The sequence below is a fragment of the Paramormyrops kingsleyae genome, chromosome 19 (assembly GCF_048594095.1).
Source record: "Paramormyrops kingsleyae isolate MSU_618 chromosome 19, PKINGS_0.4, whole genome shotgun sequence".
Taxonomy (NCBI): Eukaryota; Metazoa; Chordata; class Actinopteri; order Osteoglossiformes; family Mormyridae; genus Paramormyrops; species Paramormyrops kingsleyae.
Genome location: NC_132815.1, coordinates 12631913 through 12657713, shown reverse-complemented (window position 1 = coordinate 12657713; position 25801 = coordinate 12631913). Strand labels below are relative to the sequence as shown.

The following is a 25801-nucleotide window of genomic DNA, read 5'->3' as shown; positions in this document are numbered from 1 at the left end:
GCCCTTTGTGGTGGCCCGAGGGGACTGCCATCCGGAACGTTCCGGCATTTTCTGGTGCTCGCTGTACATGCTGTTTCCCCCCAGCATCCGTGAGATTGGGAGGGACCGACGCGAGTTGTACTGACGCGGCCTACTGAAAAGTAATTCCGGGAGCTATAGGAGTCCAGACCGGGTTGGAAAAACTCGTTATTTTGCTGGTCTTTGGTCACTGAGTCCCGTTTGGGCATCACGATCAGGGAGTGGAGGTGTGTATGTGTTGTTGTGAGACGCTTCCACCATGAAGGCTCGTGACGAAGTTAAATCGTTATTTCTAAAGCTGGTTCTCTGATTTTTTTTTTAGATTAGGGACCATCTAAAAACTCCGTTCAACCACCCATCCTTCACAATCAGTCCAGGGTTATTGTGAGCCAGAAGTCTATCCCTGGAAACACAGGGCATGAGGTAGGGGACATGCTGGATGCCCCTGTCATGGGGGGCCTGACAACTTCCTTCCATAATTTTGTATTGGTGATTTGGAAGAAGAGCTTCTCAAATGGCTAATACTCCCTGAAAACACCGTAGAATTTTTCGCTGTTCAGCATCAGCTGACACTAAACCAGCCAGGCTTAGCGGTTTGCTAACGTGCCGAATATGACGGCTTTACAGCACGGTGGGTCGTGTTGCTTCCCATGTCACAGCGCATGGAGGCTTCGGCGGTCAGCGGCGGGGATAACGAGGACTGGGGCTCCGGGCGGCAGCCGGAAGTCGCCTCCGACTTCGGGAAATCCACACCGATGAAGCTGTAGCTGTCACGCCGTCATGGTTCGAGGTCTCATACCCCGGCGATCAAGGAGACCTTCTGGATAGCCTCCGGCGGGCTTTTCGGCTTCAGCGCTCGCGTAATGATCCGACAGGAGTTCCGATGCCGCTGAATGGCGAATAGGGTTAGCGTCAGCGAGAGAATAGCGCCAAGCTTCCCTGAATGTAACCTGACGGACGGAAGGAGCCGAGCAGCGGGGAGAGAGGAGCGAGCAGCGCGGCCGTGCGCCGGGCCCGCGGGGATCGCGGTAGATTAGCCTCTCTTTCCTGCGGGCGTGGAAGAGGCGCCACGGCGCTCTGCAAGCGCTATATCTGGGGCCTCTGCGGACCAGGGGGGTCAGCAGAGCCTGAAGAAACTGGGGGTGGGGGGGCCAACTCAGAGCCTGGGGGATGTTTTTCACTTTTTGCTCATGAGTCAGACCAGTTCTAGGTTACTTTTTTTTTTCTCCCTTCCACCCCCTTTCATTTTTTTCTTGTTCTTTTTATGTCTGACACATTTATTTGTCACATTCTTCTGTTTTCTTGTGCTGTCACTGTCTTTGACCAGTTTTCATAGGATTTTTTTTTTTTATTTGTGCATTTTAAAAGACTATATTTATAAGTATGGCTGCAGCGTCATAACTGGACCAGGTGTTTCTGGTTTCCAAGGTGTGTTTTTTGTGAGTCATATCGTTTGCTCTCTTCATAATGTTGGAGCACTTCAGTTATTATAAGGCAGGCACACAAATTACACGCATGCATGCATATGTATATGTGAACACACTATTCACTGTTTTTCATATTTACTTATTCCCTTAATGGGATATCTGGGAATGTGGCCATTCCATTTATCTATTGAGATTTGTTTATCTACATTGGTTTTTATTGATGTGGCAATTATCCCTGGAATATCTGAAATCGGACATCAGAGATCTCATAAAGCACATTCTAATTATTACAGCTTCAGAATTAAAACAAAGTCGCCGGGGTAACAGTGTCATTTCCTGGGCCCGTCGAGGAATTATGTTTCAATCAGCGCCACAGACAATAATTACTTTTTAACATCGAAGCGTGCACATTCACCAAATGACGTGAATTTACAGCAAGCCAGTGCTGCAAAGCAATCAGCCAGGCGCTCATAAATTTCCGGGCGGGGTGCGGATTGCCCGCGTATGCCTACGCCGGATCACTGCCAGTGACTCCTTTTCCGCGAGAGCCATCGCCGCAGAGAACCTCCCCTCAACCTCTCAGCTGCATAGTAGCCCTCTTGTGACACTGTGCCACTTAGAACTATTGTCTTCCCTTTCGTCCATCCATCTATCCATTTTCCTTCCTGCTTATTTAGTACAGGGTCGTGATGGGAATGTGCTGGGAATGAGGTAGGGGATGCTTTGGACAGGATGCTAGCCCGTCGCCGGGCACACACTATGGGCAATCCTATGGGCAATTTATGGAGACTGTTACACTTGAGAATATACAGGGCTCCCACGTGTCCTGGAAAAACTGGAAACCTGGGTTTTTTTAAATGCATTTTCCAGTCATGGAAAAGTCATGGGGAAAAATAGTCTGGATTCAAGAAAAAAATGGGCTGTTCTGAGGTTTTACATGCATGCTAAAATTATAATATAAGTTTTTCAGTAACAGTAATGTCAAATCTGAACCCTGCATTTGATCATATTTGCAAGTGTAGCCGGACTGAAAGTACCATATTTGCGTAAAAAATGTAAAGTTTACTTCATTCTTTGACAGTGGCCTGCTTTTGCAAAATTTCTAACTTAAAGGTGACTTCACTGGAAGTCTGCTGTCAAGTGTTATGTAAAAATGAGTGTGGGTCATAAAAACGTCCTGGAAAATTCCTGGAAAATGATGTTCAGAAATGAATAGGAACCCTAACATGTTTTGGGAGTACTGGAGAAAATCTGTGATATTAAGAGAATATATTACAGTGGTACCTCGGTTCTCGAAATTAATCCGTTCCGGACTCCGGATTGAATCCTAAAAAGTTCGAGTTCTGATCGAATTTTTCCCATAAGAAATAATGGAAAACCAATTAATTGGTTCCCGGTCCCCCAAAATTACACCTAAATATGTTTAGCATTTAAACACAAAATTAACAGGATAAAACAAGAAGAACATTTTTTTCTTAATGGCTTCCAAAACGATAAAGATCTTATCCCAAAGATTTTATCCCTGTCCTGCCCCGATCGTCCGCTCCTTCCGTGTCCCACGCCCCCTCGTTAACTTCGTGTGGGATCCCCATGTTGATCAGCTGTTTCTAGTTGTTGTTATTAGTCCTCTGTATTAAGTCCGCGTTTCAGTTTGTTTCCTCAGTCTGGTCATTGGGTGCGTTCGACTTGCTTACAGCGCTGGCTTAAAGCAACGCATTCTGATCCAGACGCAATGCATTACGGTTAGATACACTGCGACCTCTCACCCGGCTGCACAAACTGGAACCGCCTCCGTGACGACACACCTTTGCCCTTATTGGCTGAAGAGTTTAGTTACACGCATGACGTTTGTATCCCATGAATATCACGTAAAGCAGTGAGGACAGGTTTTCGGTTAATTTACCTGGTAAAATAAAGTTTAAATAAATTACATAAATGCTTTAATAGTACACGTAAGTTAGTGGTTTATTTATTGTTAGTTACTTTAATGTTGCGCTGCTTTATTTGGTTAATCGTCCAGTCTGTGAAGAAGGCATTCAAGTAAGTTTTGCATTGTAGTATGACTCATTTCCTGGCACATACAATTTATATTAGGTCAGCGTTCACGGTTCAACTTCTGATATTCAGATCGAGTTCTAGGTCAAACTGGTTTGTTCGACTTTCAAGAAATTTGAGTTCTAGTGAGTTCGGGAACTGAGGTACCACTGTATTTATTATTTTTAAATGAATTATTATTACTTAGGGCGCTTTTCCACCGCACCAAGTATCATACTTTTGGTACTTCAAAAAAGTACCAAAACTACGGTACTTCAATGTATTGGTTCTCCACTGGTGTAAAAACTAGTACCTGCACGGTTGAAAAGCACCCTTAGTTTGCTAATGATATTGTTCATATCATATTTTAACATAGATATTTAACCACCTAACTTAGTATAACAGACCCACCGCTGCATTCTGCTTTATCTCCATGAGCTTTATTACTTCCAGGTCCATATATGGTGAGAATGTTCTAGAAGTGAATGTTCTGTAGCCATTATACAGCCAGGGAATCAGGGGTTTTGACTGATCGCATTCCAGATACACGATTAGTGCGCTATCCAGAGCTGCACACTGGCAGCGCAACAGGACCTGGCCATAGCTGCAAGAACCGCCGGACGGAGCAGCGGCGAGGCGTCCCGCAACACGACCCACAGCGAGGGCAGCCTCCGGCACACACGAGGCAGCCTCACTCCTACTGGCCTTGAAGGGCGAACTTTTCAGCCAAGTTCAGATCCCCACTGTGTGCTTCTTGTTTGTTTATTCATCCACTTGCTCGTTCAGTTACTTGTTCTGGTCGCACAGCGGGTCTGGTGCCCTTTCTGCCCCAGGATGGACCGAATAAGAGGCAGGGAGACTGAACCCCCAGGGCAAATTGTAGATGTGCTTCTGATGCACCTCTATGCACCTTTAAATTTAGCTTTTATCCAAAGTAACGTGCAGCCAAGAAAGCAGGATCAGACAATTCCTGGAGTATTGAGGGCCCAGCAGGATTTGAACCAGCAACCTTTTGATCAGGGCATCGAATCCTGGCCTACTGAGCTACACACCACTCTCGAGGGAGGGGACGGAGGCTGGTAGTGATCTGGTGGTGAAGTGTGATTAACCCAGCTGTGATCTGGGGCGGGGAGGCAATATATGGACAGCTTGAAGTAAAACAGCAAGTGAGCGACATGTTTCTGCTGTTTGTTCTATGTGCACGCAGTTTGTTCTGTATGATTTAAGTTTTAATGCCGGCAAGCCCAGCGACGCCATCTCTGTACACAGGGGCATGCCTGCGCATTTCACCGCGGAGACCCTCCACACTGCGCCCAAGGTGCACGTCAGCGATAAAGGAATAAGAGGAGGTTTGTTATTCCAGAGCGACCGAGCTGACAGCGAGTGCTGCAGGATTTACACGCGAGGACGGACCTTTCCGGGGAGCGGGGGTCCATTTGCAGGGTTCCGGGAGGCTGTTTTTCATTCCCCTCATTCCCGGTCCAGTCATGTGGACTTGGGGGATCTGGGGGGAGTTCCGTATATCCGGACACGATAATGTTTCGGCGGGTATGTCCCAATCTCATTTTGGTTCCGGTGAGGTAATCACGCCTGGAATGCGTGTGCTCGCTTTCTAGCGGGATGGGGCGGGGCCTCTGGGTGATAAAAACAGAACGGCCTGGATGTTTGGGGAGAGGACTCGTCTCCACGGCCATCTGCTACCCGCCTTCTGCCGCCTGTGCCGCCTCTGCCCGCCGTGGTCCCCGCACTGCCCGAGGCGCTGAGGCGGGTCAGCCCCACACGGCGTGGGTCCGTGGGGGCGATCCGTGGGACGGGCCGTCAGTGTTTCCATGACGCTGTTGTCGTCCCCATCGTGCCGTCAGAACGCCGAGGTTCTGGTGCCGGTGTGGATGACGGATCCATCCAAATGGACTCCTTCCTTAATTCCCAGTTATCATTAGGGTCATAATCCCAGTGGTTTGCACCATTATGCTGTGTTCTCTCAGAATGTTGTCATCTCGAGTTTTTAGGCTCTGGGTTCAGTGTTAAATGTCCCACTATCACAATAAGTGAATGTAGAGGCCATGTGATTATTTATGTTTAGCATTTAAAAAAAATAGCTCCTGTGGATTAAAAAAGTAGTTAAAGTAAAGTAACAGTCAGCTTCAAAGCCAGAAAAAATAACAATTGCACAAATAAAAATCTTGAATCTTGAATTTGCACATAGCTGTAGTATCCCTTTTAGATGAACTATACCTGCACGTGGCTGTAGTATCACTTTAAGATGAACTATACCTGCACGTGGCTGTAGTATCACTTTAAGATGAACTATACCTGCACATGGCTGTAGTATCACTTTAAGATGAACTATACCTGCACATGGCTGTAGTATCCCTTTAAGATGAACTATACCTGCACATGGCTGTAGTATCCCTTTTAGATTAACTATATATCTGCACATGGCTGTAGTATCCCTTTAAGATGAACTATACCTGCACATGGCTGTAGTATCCCTTTAAGATGAACTATACCTGCACATGGCTGTAGTATCCCTTTAAGATGAACTATACCTGCACATGGCTGTAGTATCCCTTTAAGATGAAGTATACCTGCACATGGCTGTAGTATCATTTTTAGATGAAGTACTGTATGCATACAGATGGTGGCCTGGTGGCTCAGTGGGTAGCACTGTTGCTTCATACCTCCAGGCTTTGAATTGCTCCCGTGCCTTATGTGTGTGCGTATGTGGGTCTTGCCTGTTCTTCCTCTATCAGACGTGTTTCCTTCAGGTACTCCTTTTATCTTCCACAGCCCAAAGACATGCAGTTAGGTGAACTGGCACCTCTAAATCGTGCATAGCAAGTGAGCTGTGCGTTTGCACCTTGTAATGGACTAGCATCCTTCCAGGGTTTGTTTCGTTATGCCTTATGCTGCCTGAGATACGCCGCAGGCCTGTAACTCCAGTGACCATGTGCAGGACAAGAGGACGGATGGGTCCGTGCTGATGGCTTACTGCCCCTTTAAAAGTATGTATATATCATATGGCTGAGAATCCCTTTGAGGTGAGGCATGTATGCAGACGGCTGTAGTTCAGAGCTAGTTAAAAGTTGTCCCGTGCTGTGGAAAAACACACACCTTTGTTATGTTGCCGGGAAACTGCGATAAGCCTTCACTGCAGGTGATGATTTCTTGGGCGACGGCAAGCCGGCCTTCGCAGCCACTGGCACCCATAATGCAATGGGGTGTGTCCATTCTCAGCCAGGTCATGGCTGAACACGACCCTACTTTGAAACCTGGGCCAGAGCAGAAGCTCTGAGCAGCTGTGTCCTAGCTGCAGAACATTGGCGGGGGAAAGTGCATCTCTGCACACTGGCTTCATTATTATTATTGTTGTTATTATTATTATTATTATTATTATTATTATTATTATATTGTCATCATTGGTCATTCTGCTGGCTAATGTATTTTATCATGCATACAATCTGATAAGATGTTATTTTTAAATGTATTATTAAATTATAATTAAATACGTATGGCTATTATACAGAAATTTAAAATTAGTTATTTAAAAAACATGAGCAATTAATCAGAAATACCCATAAATACCTGTGACATTTACTCATAACATGGTGCTCCTGGGGCTTCCATCATTATTTTAACATTATTAGCTTAATTAACACCCTGGCTCTGTAGCTAGATATAATTTTGTCTTGAAAACATTGGAAGTATTTTTCTTTCTGAGACCAGTCATGCTGGGCAAGGAAACTTGCCTGTATCCAGCAAACGGAGGATGATGGATGCGTTGAGATGGTCCTGCCTCCTCAGCTGGGCCACAGAAGCCCAGACCTCCTGACGATACAGAAGGACATTCGGCAGATGCGGTTCACGTGAGCGCCAACGTGAGCTGGGGGGGGAGGGGGAGAGTGTCCAGCCCGATGACAGACAGGAGGAGCTAAGCAGCAGCTGCCATGGCTGACAGGCCGGAGGGTAACTGGGCAACCGGCTTTGGACGGGGCGGTCCAGGGTTCGAGACGCTACTGAAGGAGACCCGAGAACAGATGCCAGCATTTAACCTGATGTGCTGCGTCTGTTTTGGACCGAACATTTGCTAAGAGATGATATCTCCGTTACGGATGTTCTTATCGCGGCATTCAGAAGACGGGCCCAGGGGTGACCTTTTCCGAACCACGTGCCGTCATCTGCGAGTAGATACGAAAATAAATTTATACACGTAAACAAATTAACGATGCACGTTATTTTGGAATAATGCGTCAGTTTGAATGTTGCTGTATGGCCCTGTCTTTAAGTTGGAAAAAGACAATTTCCAGTACTTTTTCCTATGAGGAGCGAAAGGCAGTACTGGGTAAAACATACAGGCATTTATGGTCCCACACAGAGAGCAGGAGACTGCGCAACTTTTCTTGACTGGCTGAAAATTGCAAAATCGACTGAATAAAGGATAAAGATGTCTCAGTCATGGCAACGAGGCACACACGTGTCGCGGAAACACGCCGGCGAGTCCTACTTCAGATACATGCCGGTGCAGGCTCAGCACTTGTGAGCCAAAATCGCAATCCTTGCGAGCCAGAGCCCCGTGAAGCACTTATCTCTCAATCGGCTCTAAAAAGGTAAATTTGAAGAGAGCAGGTTTCACGTGGACAAAGGAAAATGTTTGTTTAGCAGCAGTGATTTACTCTTTCTGCTGTTTACATTCCTCTATCTCGGGCCCGGGGCTCTGCGTCGAAGTCTGAATAGCGTTTAACATTTTCCGAGAGTAATTTCTGTACCCTCTGGTCCCACATATGCATTCAGTCAGTCGGCAGCAAAAAGTCAAACAAATGTATTGATAAACAGCCACTTGGACGTCAGCCGCCACATTTAAAGGCTAATTTGACATTAGTTCTCTTGTGGGGAGGGCGCCAGTGTAGCAGAGGACTATCGAGAACCAATTGCAATCTCTGATAAGACATGAAGCCCCCCCCCCCCCCCCACTCCTTTTCATGCAGAACAGTCAAAAATACCTGAAAAGTAAAAGCACTTTTATGTTCTCAAGTAGTGGCAAACTCTAAAGAATCAGGATATTATTAAGGCTGTAGTGTCGAGAAACATCAGGCCTTTTTACTGTGATATAATTTTTTTTATTCATGAGATTCTTGTGCAATATACAATGCAGCGTTTTACTTTTGGGGAGAAACTAATACTTTACACATATTTCACTGAAGGGAGGGAGGTTAAAGAGATAGATGTGTCAAACAGAACTGGAGCCAGGGTTTATGGACAGTGATTTGGACAAGCAGAGAGAGTGAGAGTAAACGACAGGAAAGGCTTTTTTCTGTTTTTTTTTTCCTTTGTGAATCAAATAAAATATTAGTTCAGTCTAAAGTATTATTGCATTCATGTTTTAATTTATTAAATTTATTTTTTTATTTATTTAGTAACAATAACTTTATCAGTTTGAACCTGCACACCCTTTGCATATGCCCGACGCTCTTAAGCAAAGAAAGGCTGTCTTTTCCGGAAAACACGGATTCCAGGTTCCAGGCAGGGTCTTGACTTCTCCGAGTCAGAGACCAAGAGCTCGGCGTTCAGAACGCTAAGCGGGGAGTCTGAAGGGAAGTATCTAAGCTGATGGGGGGTCGCGCTCGTTTCCCGGCGCGCGTCGAGCGTTTCTCATTGCTGGCTATTTGCTGATGCTGATTTCATGAATAAATGTCAGCACGCCGCCCCAGAGACTGTCGATTCTGCATTGTGACAGGAGAAGATCCTTTTTATATATTAATCTGCTGACTGGACACAATTTTATACATTTCAGCCGGTTCACACAGCTGGATGTTTGCAGAAGCCGTACAGGTTAAGCTGTTTCCGTCGTGTGCCCCTGTGAACCCGCGACTCCCACCGCAACCAGCATGCCACCCGCCGCCCTTATGTTACGGTGTGAAAAAGCAAATAATAAAGCATAATAATGTTTTTTTTCCAGTGTAACTGATGATAAGCATAGGGAAAAACAGCCCTACCGACTTAGAGTCCAGTCACCTTACACAGTGACTCGGTGACCAGATGACAGCCAGTAGCTCCCCCTGTTGACCACAGCGGAATTACAACACTAGATAATTTTTTCATTATCATCCTAGTGGAAGCACCACTCGTTTAAGAACAACACATCTTCTTCTTTTCCCTTTTTTAAATAAAATATATTAATATGCAATTGTTTTAAGTATTTAATTTAATGATTCAAGTTTTTCTGCTTGAGCTTTCTTTATAATCTGCTTGCCACTAAGTTTGTGTATTTATGGCAGGGATATTTTTTATTCTGTATTTTATTGACATTTAGCTGAAATCTACAGAACAAAGAATGTTCTGGAGGAATGCCATCTCCTTGATTTCCAGCTACCGGTATAATGTATAGGTATATTTGGGCATTAAAAATACAGCAGAAAGTGAATTAAAAAGATGAAACGTCACTGTTCCCCGTCAGTTGTGTGCAATTTGCTGCAGAAACCGAGCTCTGCGAGAAGCAGGACAGGCCGACGTGGGACCCTGCGAGACGGGCGAGCGGTGAGCTGACCCCCAGCGCGGGTGCTTGCGTTGGGCCCCCTCACCACGTGTGGCCTGGCGGATAGGGGGATTGGCACGGTGTCCCTTTGCACTGAACCACCCCCCCCCCCCCCACACACACACACACACCACTGCATTCCCCGTCGGGATGGCCGGCAAACGCGAAGGGCATCCGATCACTCTGCAGCTTACGTAAATGCACGCTAATGCATTGGCGTGCAATAAACACCCCAGGCTTCACAGGAAAACAACTTGTCAAAATCATTCTAATTTCAATTTTCAACAGTGGATTTTCCTCCTGTAATGCTGTAATCTTAATTAGTCAACTAAATCAAATATAAGAAGTGGTGGCAGCTCAATTGCGAAATGATCGTTGCGATGTATTTTTAGCAGCTAGCATTAACCTTACCTATCAATTCTGTTTTTATAAACACAATTTTGCTAGCTATTAGCTATCAGACACCCATGGCTGTGTAGGACAGACGTAAATGTACAAGTGAAAGAAAGAGCCCCGCACTGAATTTATTAGCGCTTAATTCTGACAAGCTGATTTTAAACAACTGCGGGGTGACGGCAGTGACAGGCCCCTGGCTCCCAGGCCGAAGCCGCTGACACGTGACCTAAATGAACTCACTGTTCTATTGACCCACCGTGATTGATGCTGTGCGGAGCGCGCAGGTTCCTGCGGGAACGATGGCGATGGCAGCGAGGGGTCGTTTGTGGGGTCGACGCAGGCCGCTTGAAGCCTGGTGTGTGGCGCACTGGTGCTCCGAAATTCACTCGGGAGGTCATGGTGCTGCCGTTATTTATTGGTGCAGATAAATTGTTTTCGTTTTGATTAAATTTTTTGTTTTACCGTATTTTTCCCCCCCCCCAAATGCTGCATCACGTTAACCTTTAGCTGGCAGATTATCCTTTGGTCAGGCTGATGCGTAGCAATGTCATAAATTTGCTGAAGGTGTAGCAGGTGTTCCCTACTGAAAGCTGGCTTTTTCACTCAGACGCCATGTTTAGATGATAGCTAGACGCAGAATTAGCGATTGTAATAATCACATTGAATGATTTTCCCTGTTTACCCAAGACTCCCTTCCCCCATTAGATTGATTATTTGAATATACCTATTTACCTTATTTTCAGCACTAAAAAGCAACTTGTGATGCGAATGTGCCGAGGAGATAGGTGGACATAAAATAAGGATGGGCATCCGTGCACATCGACAACGGCCTTGACGCATCGTACGTAGCTAATTCAGCATGTATTCATTGGGATGTCAGGATTTGCGGCTAGTGCTAGCGGAACGATGCATTAATAATGCGGGCCTTTTCAGTCCGATTTGCAAGTTTGTGTTATGGGATGGGAATGGAGTGCCAGGTGTTAGTGTAGCTTCTGGGTGTTAGATTGTATTGTAGCAGGCCCATCTGGTATTATTAGAAACAGCAAGGTCATATTGGCTGCTTCTGCTGCAGGTGGAGTCGAGGTGTGGTGTGTTTGTTTTTACAGCCCATGTTACCTTCCCAGAGGAATAATCGCATTGAGAGGGACGTCTCCCCTTCTGGTCCGGTCTTCTTGGTCCACAATGAGAAGGGAGGAGGCATATTCTCCTTAAAATTCCTCCCCCGTACATTCGCAAAGTGGAGTGAGGACTGTTTCCCGTCTGTCCCGATGTGGGGACTGAGCCGATGTGGCGAGAGAAGGGGACGGGGGACCCCGATGGGCCTCGGAAGGGCACCATGCTCCGCAAACACATTTCACACATGGCTGTTACCATGGCAGCGTTCTCTTGTCAGGAGACCATGCGTGTTGATGAGTGTTATTTCAGATCGTCAATTAATCCATTAAAATATATATATCGCTACTGCTTTATTGGCAAAAATAACAAAGCATTTAATCCTGTTTCCATGAATGTATGAAAGTTGACATAAAAATCGTTTTTTAAAGCAAAAATAACCTCTACAGAAAAATTTCTCAATAAACACATTTTTTAAATATAAAGTGATGACACTGATTGAGATATAACATTTCTTTAAACTCTAAGTAACTAAAAATAATTAAAAACTAAAAATAGCTAAACCAATAACTAAAAATAAACACTTTCCATTAATGTTTCAGTATGAGTATTTTTTTGTATTTTTGCAAATTAATTACCAATCTAGAATTTTGTGTTTGCTCATTAATTTTATTTTGTTTTGCAGAAAATGTCTCACTGGTAGTGTGACAGTACTTTATATTACTAATTAAACGGAATAAAGTGGTTTTGCAATTAGCAAAAAAGTAAAAAACTAAACATAGTGCAAAAATATTTTTTAATGAAAATGACTCACTGTTTTTTATTTGTGCACGTCATAATTTAACATCGATTAGTGGGATGTAGATAAAAAATCTGTGTCCGTTCAGCAAAGCTGCAGCCCCACGACACCCCGCGAGTTACCCTGCAGTGGGTCGCAACCTGCAGACACTTGCGGTTTCCGTAGCATGTCCGTAGAAATGAACCCGCCTGTCAGGCCTACCGTTCCCAACTCGGAAGATTATGCGTTCAAGGGACACCGATTACCATACTGAGAAGGGTATTTTAAGGGGTTGGGGGGGGGGAGGGTTGAAAAGGAAATAAAATGCAAGGAAGAATTACGACTATTTATCAATGCGGTTGGTGACACGCGGGCCGGGAGACAGGTGTGTTTCCTTTCCTGTGGGGAATTGCGTTGCGGCGGGACACGGGAACGCATTCCCACTGCTCGCGGAAACCCAGCTGGCTGGATCGGCGCTCGCGGGAGAAAAACATGGAACAATGTGGGTCAGGACAGTAGGATCACGGAGGCCTCTCTCTGGTTAAGCTCTGTGAAAGTGACCGTTTATTTTTAAATAAGTTAATGGAGCGCCGTTGCTAAACTCCGTTACCATTCATTTTGCTGGGGAGTGACTTGTTTAAATCCAGAATATCGTGGTTTTGTGATTATCTCGGCCCGCTGGCTGCCGTGAGCCGGAATGATAAAATCTTGCACAAAATTTATCGGTAATTTGTGTAGACTAACTGTCAGAAATGGCACACGTGCAATTCTCCTGTATGCTTATTGTTTTCAGTCAAGGAAACATATCTTATTTCCCCGTCAGGGTCCCACTATGTGCGCGGCGCGGCACAACAGCCTGATGCTTGAAATAACAGTGATGATGAAAATGTGTCCTGAAACGGCCGTTCAAGAGGCAGCTGAAGCTGTTTCTGCAAACTGGTACGTTAATGAGAAAAAGACAATGATGGACAGGAATGAACAATGACTCTCCTGTGAATGAATAGTTCATTCCGTTTTTACATCGCTGTTGCTGCGGCCTTTGTGTTTTGTATCAATAAGAGTTTATCTGCACCCCTCACACTGATTACTGATAACCATCGCCTTACGGGGGGTGGGGGGGGGGGAGCGAGATGTGTACTGGTTCTTTAAGCCTTCCCTCCTGGTATTCTCTCTCGCTCTCTCTCTCTCTCTCTCTCTCTCTCTCCCTCCCTCTTTGTCTCTGCCCGCCCTCTCCACCTGCTCAGTTTCTGTGAGCGCGTGCAGACACCGTCTACCTCCAATTGGCTGGGAGGGGACCGGGCTGCCACCCGGATAGGCCGGCGTTGTCGCATATTCTGAGGACTGCTTCATATTAATGAGCTACATTTGTGGCTTTAAGTCCCCAGTTTGAAGACCGCGGGAGCTTTTGGTCCCAACTCACCGTGGCCGTCGGCTCGCCAGTGGGAGAGCCGCTCTGACAGTCGCGCTGCTTTTGCCCCGTCGACAGAAGAGGAGGGAAAAAAAGGAAGAGAAAACTTTGATTTACTGAGAGGGTTTGTCCAAATTATGGTCGCTGAGTGCACATGGATTCCGTAGAACTTGTTCTTCCAGAGTACTTCTCCTGTCACTCTGAACAAGAGTAGGTACCTTTCTCATTATTCATGTCTAGCGTAACCGTGGCGATGTCCGAGCGCTGTTGTTGACTCTTCATGTGTGTGTATGTCTATGTATGAATGGTGTGTCCGGTAGCCGGTGGTATCGGGACCCAGGAGAAAGCAGGACCTCAGCGAGAGAGAGAGCCGTGCGCCGCGCTGAGATAGGGGCACCCTTAGCCTGACCTGAATGACCCCCCCCCCCCCTTATTCCCTAACCTACACCCTTAACTCCACAAGCGCAATTCAGGAAATGTGGTGGGGAGGGGGGGCTTGGTGAGAGTGCCATGTCCTTCCGTCATGGAGATGCCGGTGGGGGGGGGGGGGTGTGTTGACTTGCCGTCCATCCCGTGAGGACGTGGGCCCCCCCGGGGCAGCCTGAAGGGACCCTGTCAGGCGTGACAGGACCTTTGGCTGAGGCCACCTGTCCTTTAGATATGGGGACAACGGTCCACTGGGGAAGCCGTTTGGGGTGCTGGTGGAGAATCTGTGTAAGACGGACTGGGCGGGGTGGACTGGGCAGGGCGGACCAGGCGGGGTGGAACGGGGCGGGGTGGACCGAGCAGCGCGGACCGGGCAGGGTAGACCGGGCGGGGTGGACTGGGCGGGGTGGACCGGGCAGGTCGGACTGGGCGCGGTGGACTGGGCAGGGTGGACGGGGCAGGGCGGACCGGGTGGGGCGGACCGGGCGGGGTGGACCGGGCAGGGTGGACCGGGCAGGGTAGACCATGGGGAGAGGGTGACGCCTGTGCTCAGTGCTGACTTTACTTCCCTTTCGGCTCCGAACTCATCGTCAGTGTTTAAAGAGGTGCTGATGTCGCTGCACTGGCTTGCTGGCTTTCCTATAAAATCCTTGCAGTAAGACGCCTCTGTAAAGCGTCTCTGTGTAATATTAGTTCCCAAGAGCACAATTATAGGGATTTCTGTACGGGATAACAATTACTCACCAGTGAAGGACACTTTAGCGTTTATGGAAATGCATCCACTCCTTTGCATGCCAATCTGTATGTGTTCCAGTAAAGCTAAGAACGTGTATTCTAGTCTAATATCTTGTGATTTCAGATTATACAGAGATCGTAGCACTTTTTAAACCCCCTTGCTGCATGTTCGGACTGCGACAAAATAATGGACTTTAACCCGTCTCTGTAACTTTAATTAAAAATTAAAATCTGTTTGGCTGAGTGGTGGATTTAATAGGGTCCAGTGCTTTCACATTTTCCAGTTTTCAAGTTGGTTTGTTTTACCTTCTAAGGTTACATCTGTTATTCCATGCCTTTTTGGGGGACGATTCCTCTCAAGTTGAAGTCCCTCTTGTGGTTTTTGCTGGTGTGGTTCAATCTTAGATGATCATGCTTAGTTTAGTAATCGGCAAATACTTAACTTTCATTTAAAAAACACCTTGTTACAAATTTCACTTTGCTTGTTTCTTGCATTTGTTGTTTATTGTGCAAATACAGTGTGCTGTCAAAAATTGTCTTTTAAAACATCAAACAAGAAGGAAAACTTAAAATGTATATATTTTTTTGTTTATAATGCATAAACACAGACATCTCTTAGGATTTAAAGGATGTATAAGCTAATGGACAATTTAAATGTATAATTTATAAATGATATGTGTTTGATATATAATTCACAATACATTTTATACTTTATTGCATATGAATTGAACCTATGAAACAAAAAAGTATATTAGGTATACAATGCATAAATGTTTTGTAATTTTGTATTTTACCTGCGTTACAAGCAGTTCATAATATCTCATAGCCTGCAATATCGCTCCCTGCTTGTGTTGTAAATCTCTGAGAATATGCAGGTGGACCCCTTAAAATGTATTAATGCTACATGTTTTCCCTTTAATTTTCCATGTTGTCACTGTTTATTTGTGATTGCATTTCTGAAGACAGAAATTTCAGCCTCGAAATGCCTTGTCTGGGGCAATGCCCGATACTTGCCTTTGAAAGAGAGCGTCCACATAAATTAAAATCCACTTAATCTCCTTACAAAACAGTTCACTTAATATATCCCTCAAAGCGACTCTTTTTTTTTTTTCTTTCGTTTCCGTGGAGAGCCGCCCTCGTTCTCTTTGAGCACTGACTCTCTTGGGTCGAGACGAGTCTCTGCGGCCGTTTACACTCCCCCCCGTGTCCCCCGCTCGTGTCTGGTCCCCAATTGCTGTCTGGCTGTGGGCTGCCTTTATAGCCCTGTGTCCCATTCGAGCGCACCTTCCGCTCCCTCTCCTCCCTGTGCTCTTTGACGGTCTCTGGCACTCGTTAGCTTCATGAAAGGGGAAGGGGGAGACCCCAGTGGGCAGCCGGTCACTCGGGCCATTCTGGCGGCAACGGGGAGGGGGGAGTGGAGTGTGTGTTGGTGTCCCAGTGTAAACACACAGGATGCACACGCCAGTGCAGACGGCAGAGCGCATTCTGGCGATATGAATCATTAACTTTTCTCGTTTTGTACCCGGTCCCTTGAGCCTTCCTTGGCAGAGATGTAGACATCTCATATGCTTTTCACCAGTGGATTTTTGGACCACATTAACCAAGGGGTTAACGTTCATCGCCCTGCCACCACGTCATGACGGCACGCCGATTGTTTGTACAAAGCACCTGTTTTAATCTCTCTGAATAATTGTGGCATAATCTTATCATTTTCCTGATAGTTTCTAATTAATTTTTAGCTCATCTTAGACCATTCCTCAGCACATTTAGACTATTCCTCTAGCGCCTGGAGATCCCAGTTCCACCAGCCATCTCCCCCCCGACGCTCAAGTGCGGCTTTAGCTCCGCCTCTGCGTCCATCGCACCTGCCAGGCGATTGCTGGGCCCGCATGGATTTCCCTGCGCGTCTGGCCCCTCGGGTTTAATTGCCGGGAACGTCTTTATTCAAACGAAAGCCGTCACCATCGACTATTTTGCAGGGCTGTGCAAACAGACGTGCGCCGTGGGGATGTCCCCCCCCCCCCACCCTCCCATGTACATTTGTTAGGGTGACGCCAAAAGGTCAGGCGATGTTTGCATGTCAAATCAGGACAGACCCTGTTTGCATGGCAGCCAAAGAGGCCGTCCACCAAAGGCCAATGTCCCCTGCCGGCTGCTGTCCATAATCAGGCTTCTGTCCCCAACTTGGCCTCTGTCCCCCACTGGACCTTTGTCCCCTTCCGGCCACTGTCTGCTGATAGACATTGTCCCCCTGGGCCTTTTCCCCCGCCAGACAATGTCCCCCACTGGATGCTGTCCCTCAGGGCCTCAGTTCCCCACTGGACGCTGTCCCTCAGGGCCTCAGCCCCCCACCGGACGCTGTCCCTCAGGGCCTCAGTTCCCCACTGGACGCTGTCCCTCAGGGCCTCAGCCCCCCGCTGGATGCTGTCCCTCAGGGCCTCAGTCCCCCACTGAACGCTGTCCCTCAGGGCCTCTGTCCCCCCACTGGATGCTGTCCCTCAGGGCCTCAGTCCCCCACTGGACGCTGTCCCTCAGGGCCTCAGTTCCCCACTGGACGCTGTCCCTCAGGGCCTCTGTCCCCCCACCGGATGCTGTCCCTCAGGGCCTCTGTCCCCCCACCGGATGCTGTCCCTTAGGGCCTCAGCCCCCCACCGGACGCTGTCCCTCAGGGCCTCAGTCCCCCACTGGATGCTGCCCCTCAGGGCCTCAGTCCCCCACTGAACGCTGTCCCTCAGGGCCTCTGTCCCCCCACCGGACGCTGTCCCTCAGGGCCTCAGCCCCCCGCTGGATGCTGTCCCTCAGAGCCTCAGTCCCCCACTGGATGCTGCCCCTCAGAGCCTCAGTCCCCCACTGGATGCTGTCCCTCAGGGCCTCTGTCCCCCCACTGGATGCTGTCCCTCAGGGCCTCTGTCCCCCCACTGGATGCTGTCCCTCAGGGCCTCAGCCCCCCCACTGGACGCTGTCCCTCAGGGCCTCAGTCCCCCACTGGATGCTGCCCCTCAGAGCCTCAGTCCCCCACCGGATGCTGTCCCTTAGGGCCTCAGCCCCCCCACTGGACGCTGTCCCTCAGGGCCTCAGCCCCCCGCTAGACACTGTCCCTAGTAGACTGCTACGTTTTTGCTGATTCATTGGATGTGACATAACATATGCAAGGAGTCTTCTAATGCTGGACACATTCATTCGCATCTATCGCTTTCGCTTGTTTTTCCTCCACATTTCTTTATGCATTTCTGCCCCATTCGTACAAACCGTGCAGAGCATTCCAGCGTAACTTTTGGAAGATGACAATATGGCAGCGTAGGATGTGCAGTACTGTGAGATGAGCTTTGTGTTTACAGAAGTTTTTACCATCTTTGTGTTAAATTGCCATGGTCAATAAAGTACAAAGGTGAAATAATTGTCACCCCCCACCCACCCCAGCCACTGAGTGACAGCTGAGTATTTGATCTGCCCCCCCCCCCCCCCCACACCCTGTTTTTCAGGGTTAGTCTGAGATTGATGCTCAGTCCCTCCCCCTTCCGGACATCCTTCTCTGTCTAGCCGACCTCTGTGATCCTGTCTGGCCCAATCAGCTGTAAAGTCTGCCAATTGAGGACCCCCCCTCACCCTCTAATTATCACGGCTGTGGCTGCAACTTCCTTCAGTGCAAACTTGACCTAAACCAGAATAAAACCGTAGTCAGGTTTCGGTTCGTGAACTTGGTCACCCTTGTTTAGTTTGTATTCCTGACCAGTCAGGCCCGATGAAGCACGCTTAACCGTAATAACCATAATAAGCTGGCTTTGTCTTAATTGTGCTTTTTTTATTTTTAAGATAAAATTGATTTTCTGCTAAAGGAGAAAATCACTCGTTAAGAAAAAACATTTCACTTAAAGGATTAACTTTTAAGTAATGATATATGTACAGTAACCCCTTCGCCAATTTTCACATTTGCCGGGATCTTCCGCCTCTAACTCTTGCGGATGTGAACATTCGCAAGTAATAGGCACTCCTAAGATCTACCCACATCAGTCTGCTAGCCTGAACGGTAATATAAAAGTCTATATAAAAGTCTGTTTATTACTCATTTCTACACTTTGCATGTCAAATTATTTTGTCATTTCCTATCAAGATCTTTTTAAATAACATACAAAACATTTAAATTATGCCCCTGTATTTTCAATGTTACTACTGTACACACTGGGAGTGCTACATATTGGACTCATTATTAAAAATGCAATGTTAACGGCACCAATAAGTAACTGCGAGAAACGTGAGATTCCACAGTCACACAGACAGCTAACACGTGCTAAGATGCAACCAAGACCAAGACTTTTAATATTAAACATATAGTATGCAGTTCCATTAACAAATATTATGCATCATTAATATTTATACATAATTTTATGCAATCCTGATCATTTTCAGTATTGTTTTTGGCTTATGCATCGTTTGCTTATGCATCGTGCGAATTATCTTTCGGCATGCTTCAAAAATATTCCAGTTTAACTGTTCATGGCCAAATTACGAATAACCAAAACCCCTAATGTCAAATGTAAGAATGTGAAGGGGTTACTGTATATGTTTTATCACCCACGTAGTGCTGTAATCTTTAGGATTATAGGAAAGACGCAGTTACAGTGGGGTGGGCTTGCAGTGAACCCCCAGAACGAGCAGACGGACATGGGCGGATCCCCGATATGCACAGGGCCGCTGTGGAGACGTCTCTTCGCGTCCAGTCCCTGTGGTGAAATAATCCTGACTTCGCTCACCGAGCCTTTTGGAATAAATCATCTTGGGAACATCCATGTGTCATATTTATGCATTGCTCAGTTTTTTTCACACCATGAATTAATGTTCATTTATTAACCCCTATAGTAATTTTTTTCACTGTGTTAATTTCCCTTGATAGGCACAGCTAATCGCTGAAGACTCGCGTTCTGATTCGTAACGACTGTAGAATCGGTTGTCTTGCTGAAATTTTTACTTAGGTTAAAGCCCATAGTTTCCGCTTCAAAAGCTCTTTCATTTCATTGCATAATAAAAAAAAAGTTAGCTAGGCAAAAAGGAGAATAGATTATTGCGTTGTAAAATTAAAAATTAGCTAGCTAAAAAAAGAGAATAAACAGACGATAGATTACGCAGGATTTCAGTTTTCTGTTTTTGAAATTGTCTTGTTTTTTCTTGCCGTCTTCCCCTGAGCCGCCCTCGGCGATAAGGAGCTGACGGAAGCATCAGTGTTGGCCTGTCGTGTTGGCGGGGGCCACGTCACGTTAAACACTCCATCTGCCGTACGGCGCCGGCGGCCGCGGTGACAGGAGAGCCAGATATCCTAGCCTTCCCATTAATCATGGGGAACGCAAGAGGTTAAAGTGGAGGCTGCTGTCGACTGGAAACACTGAGACCCGTGCTATCGTCTATGTTCCTGAGGGGGGGGCAGAAACACGGCGCGGAATGGGGGGGGATTCCTCACCGATGTGAAATTTTCGTCTTTGTTTTCCATTGATTCTTTGCTGGCCATTTAAAAGCAATCCGTTAGCTGTTGCTTACTGAGTCCAGTTTGGGGTCCTGATCAGCTGTCCATCCTTAGACCACACCCATAGTCATTGCAGACAAAACAGCCAGACTGGCGCATCAGAAAATGCGGCGTCACCACTCTGCTCACTGTGATGCGGGGAAACAGAGTGGCTCGCTGTCGCCGTGTGCTGTGTGCTACGCTCCATCTAAATGAGCTTATTATCGTCCCTGCTAATACTCGACCAGCCTCTGCCAAGACGCATTAAATGAGCTCAGGTAGTACAGGACAGGTTTATAGGTTATCCTGTCTGTCATCTTCCTCATTCCCCATCATCCTCGATTCCTCCTTTTAGCCAGGTAAATAAACTTCGAAGCCTTTTGTTTTCCAACAAATTGAAGTCGCTCTTCACTTCCTCCTTGAAGAAGTGCATTTCAGTCGCACAGGTAAAATTCTGAGCCCTTTGCGGAGGGAGAAAAAGCACCGGGAAATAAAATAGAGAAAACAGCAGAGGGCCGGAAGTAGCAGTTCTGTCGGATGTCCTTTCAAAAGAAAGCCGTTTTTCTTGAAGTGTCAAAAATGACAAGCCGGTGTGACCGGCAGGGGCCTGGCGATCTGTGCCGCTGCTTAGGAAGGGACATTACAGCCTGTCTGGCCCTTTCTGCCCCCCAGCCCCCGCCGCTCTTACCGTGGCTCGTAAGCCGCAGAACAGACCACCCCGCAAAAAGCAGGCACTAGCCCAGGGGCCCCAGTCCAACACCCACAAACCACACATCGGATGGGAATAAACAGCTGATGAGAGGGGTGTGAACATGGGGGATGCCAGATGTTTGGCAGGGGGGTCGAGTTTTAGGAACTTGTTCAGACAAGAGTTTATGAGTAAGCGGGGGTGCTGGTCCACTGCCTTTAACACAAAGCGGCAGGGTCCCTCCCATGAGATCAGGGCCCCCTGTGGGCGCATCGCTGTTCCCAGCACGGGAACCAATGCGGTCGGGTAAAAGACGTGACCATGACGTTTACGGTCCTGCGAGGCAATAGGTACCGACCCAAGACCGGCCAAATTCAGGGCTACAAATGACAACCGGAATCATTCATACGTTTCAGATGATATTAATGACTTTACAGTAATTATATGAAAAATAAAGACCTTTTGAACTTCACCATATACTTACATATTATATATAAGTATAGGCCAATTATAATATCTTTACAGCATTTCCTCCCTTATTCCACTTGTTTTTTTTTAAGCTAATGATGAAGCAATTACCAAATTCTCATCTCCTTTGTTAAAAATGCTGAACTGTGGAACAAATAGGCGAATTCGGTGTCAGTCGGTGATAAAATGTTGTCATTTAAAAGCTCATTAATATCTCTCAGTGTTAATACACTTATGATTGAACTACCAAGTGGTGTGAAGTGGATTTATTCTTGAATAAATGGAACAGGGAATATTTAATTCCGTTCAATTAACTGTGTTTTGTGTAGAATCTTTCCCACGGTTTCCCCAAAGCGCTTTGCAAAAAAATGTAATACCTAAATTATTATTATCTTATTAAGCATTACAAGCATCTGTAGCAAATAAATTAAGAACTGGATCATGGATAGCAGTTACGGTTACACAACTGTAAGTCTGTGTGGAAATATGGTACAATTACTATAGAAATGCTATTATTATATATAGGCCTATTGTATTGCTACAAAGATACAGAAAATATTATAATTATAATTAAATATATATATATAACGCAAAAAAAAAAACCTTTTAAACTTTTCAAACTTAAGCATGCATAGCTGAGCAAATTAATAAACAGACAATTTTCTTTGTAAACCTATACCAAGTTAGGAAATGAAATCAGATTTATCTCTTCTGATAAAAGCTTTCTTATTTGTTTTCTGAAAATGTCAATAACATCTACCGTATATGCTACCTTAAGTATACATTAAGAGTTAAACTATCAAATAAAATAAATCAAAACAGGAGGTTGGCTCCGCTCTTATCGCGCTGCCGGGGGTGCAAACATTTTAAACGTCTGTCTTGCGGCAACAGTTCAAACTTGAGCCGCATCAGAAAATGTGTCAAACAAGAAGCATAATAGCCGGCTTGTTCACAGAGGACTTGATAAGATGTTGGCACGGTGAAAATTTACAGTGGCGCTTTTCACCTTCCTTTCAACCTTGAGGAGAATAGCACAACACGGCAATGATAACGGGAATAAAAGGATAACTTTCCCTTTCAGATTCCGCTTGAGTTTTATATACTTAGACACTCTGCTCACGTTTTTTTTGCTTTTTCACGACACTATCTACTTAAAAAAGGCACTTTTACTTAAAGCGTTTTATTTGTCGCTGTGTGTTTACGTACCCGACGCTGTCTTTTATTACGCAAAGACGCTCCAAAGGGGAGCGAGACGCACTTTCGCCTTTTCAGATCTTTTCCTCGTTCTTTAACAATCAGCATTTTGTATTACTTCGCTTACTTTTTGTGCTTTCTTTAGTACGAGGGGCTTCCGTTTTTTCACGGAAATAAGGCGCAGGTGATATTTTTGTGTCTGGTAAGGAAACAGTCTAAACATTTCAGAAACTCATGACCAATGAAACCAGAAAGTTATTAATTACAGATATTTTTGTTAATCTATGTGCGTATATATTTATTAATCATGGTGCCTGAAATTTAAAACCCTTTCCAAAGTATGCATACATATCCATGTTTTTTTTTCTTTCTTTTTTTTCAAAGACTGCAAAAAGAACAGGTCTCTTAGTGATAACTATTCACACAGCTGCTGTGGATCTAGCCTGTTGTCTTTTTGCTCCATCAAATGTCTTGACCCTAAACACTAGACCCTGTGTACACACTAAATACACGGACAGCCTTCCACAAACCAGATTCTGTTTGTGTACTAAACGTTTCACCTGGTTTCAGACAAAGGAATTATGTAGAACCATCCTCCATATACAAACATTCAGCAGTTTGGTAGAATGTCTCAAAAAAATGAATTCATCTTCTTATTTCATACATACACATTGCAATAATATGTTTACCAGGGTGCATACTTACAATAGGCTACATGTTTCGGAACATTTCAAAACATTCTATTTTATAGCTCTGTACTGGTGATGCAATATATTTAGTTATAAAATGTTTAATGGGTTGGAGTTTCCTGCTGAAAAACTCAAGGAAACTGAATCACTGAAGAACCTGTAGCCATAGTTCTAGAAAATTCCGGTTGACATCAGCATCTGCTATTGAGTGTACGTGAATCGCATATCGAGGATGTTTTTATGTAAATAAAGTCTGCCGTCCCACTGCGGTTTTATTACATTTGAATAAAATCTACATCGCCTTCAGTAGTTTTGTGGTATTACAATCAGCGCTGTGAGGAAGCTTCATCAATAACGGCGGCTGGTTAAAGTGCCTCTGTCTTCTTTGATGACTGTATACATTTGTTATTACAAGAATAGGAGTATTTCCCAAAACAGGAAGTATTAATTTAGCGTGTTTAGTGTGGCTTATTCTCTTTCGGCTTGGCTCTCTGCAGTGTTTGCATTAACAATCCTCCTCTACTTTATCTCTTGTTGTTAGCAATAACCAAGAGAAAAAAAAACATTTTAAAATGCATAACATTTTTAAACAAATCATCAGAATGTTTTATGCATCTGTAGCAATTGGTATCTGCAACGTGTGTGTGTGTGTGTGTGTGTGAGAGAGAGAGAGACAGAGAGAGATAGACAGACAGACAGACAGAGAAGGGAAGGTGAAAAGTAAGATATTCTGCAGTTATGGTGTATTGAGGTCAAAATTAAGAGGACATTTAATGAGACACTTTATGCGGCAGAGGGTAGGCAATAGGTCCACATAGAAGAAGACAGAGGGCACAAAAAAAATTCCTCAGCTCAAAGACGTTCCAAGATGGACAGGTCAAGCAGAGTATCATCAGAAAGATTAGCTGCGTCACCTGAAGAGCGGCCGGCGATGGGGACTGGCTAATGGCATTTAATGTTTCCGCTGAGATGCAACGGATGGGGGAATTAGGGAGCCTGCTTCCTTAATTAGGAGGACGGTAGGAGAACGATGTGCAACCAGGATTAAAACATGGCCTGCTGCTTGGAGGAGGCCTGCAAAGTTACTCCAGGCAGGAGAAGTCTGTGGGCCGAATCCCTCGTGAGCAAACAGAGTCTGAGATTGCAAATGGTTCCATAGAACTTTAGGCATGGTTCCTAATACACTATAAATATTAACTGTTATATGTTGCAGTGATATTTGTATTGTTCTTCCTCATATAATGTTCATGATTTTTGTCATTGTTATAATAATTGAAAAAAAACAGCAGTTTTTGTGTTTCCATTTTAATTGCTCTACCGTAAATATGTAATATCTAAGTGCATCAGTGTCTACAGACCCACTCCTGAGGGAATCCCTCTTAGTTAAGATGCTTTACTATGTCCCTTTGAGGATTTTGTTGATGAATGGACAGGAAAGATATAAAATGAGGTGCCCGCGTTACATTGTAGCATTTTCTTTGGTGACGTCTGTGTGGCTCTTGATGTCTGGTCACGTTAGTCTTGTTCCTTGATCCCGAGGCCCAGCTTGTATTGAACTCTACAAAGTCAAGCAATGAGGCTCTTTTCTTGTTATTTTGACTTATTAGTTAAGATCGCCATCGTCTTTGCTCTCTTTAAAGCTTACTGGGTGACTCCGTGGAGCGGAATTAATAAGCCTAATTGATGTCATCAACAGTTAGGCCCAAAATACTCAGTGTACAAGCATCCCTATGAAAATGCCCCCCGTGTCAGGGCTATATGCTGCACTGGCTCTTATTTGTACTGACTGATTCATACCCGCACTTCAAGCAGTAACGTTTCAAAGGATTCAAGTTCAGAACAAGCAAAACGTGAGGTAATTACAGCTTTGGTTCCTCACAGTACATCCAGAGGTTGATGGACATACCCACTGTCATTCATAGAATTGTAATCGATATTCACCAATCTGATAGATTTTTACTAGTATTAAAGGATTTTTTCATACGTTAGGATTATAATTTACCACTGAAAAGTAAAGGTCTGTACATGAGCACAACCATTAACCAAAAATTTCCTGAAGATCCTGAAATGAGTCGTTGGTTAAACTGGTGCTGGAATCTGTCACTGGAAGCACTGAAATTGAGCCCCTGAGGGGAGGCGAAGGTGGGTTCGGGTTCAGACATGTGGCTTTCGGCGGGGTCACTGCGAGGTCGGCAGCTGCACCACATGCACCGACCCGCATCCTGTGGGACCCGCGCGACGCCAGCGGCACCGGCGTTTAGCTTCGTGGCAGCCTGAGGCACCCGCTGGCGGGCGGGCGGGGCCAGACCCGGCCCGAGGCGCGGCGAGAGAGCGGGCGGCCATCTGCCTCACCTGCCGCACGCAGGTGTCCATCTGCTGTGCTCCAGGACAGCGCGCGCGG

The 25801-nt window shown here is 45.8% G+C and overlaps 1 protein-coding gene across 4 annotated transcripts in view; it reads left to right on the top strand.

The window, feature by feature from the left end:
* The window catches only part of LOC111841311 (estrogen-related receptor gamma-like), a 129538-nt gene that overhangs the window by 59505 nt on the left and 44232 nt on the right, over positions 1-25801 (top strand). Inside the window, exon 1 of one of the 4 annotated variants that reach the window (XM_072702755.1) lies at positions 13128-13237. The exons of 2 other annotated variants lie outside the window; for them this stretch is intronic. In XM_072702755.1, coding sequence (XP_072558856.1) covers positions 13131-13237 — 107 coding nt within the window. In that variant the 5' untranslated portion in view covers positions 13128-13130. Of the gene's footprint in view, positions 1-13127; positions 13238-13598; positions 13917-25801 lie in introns of those variants that run through there. One more of the 4 variants, XM_072702756.1, reaches the window with a different exon arrangement.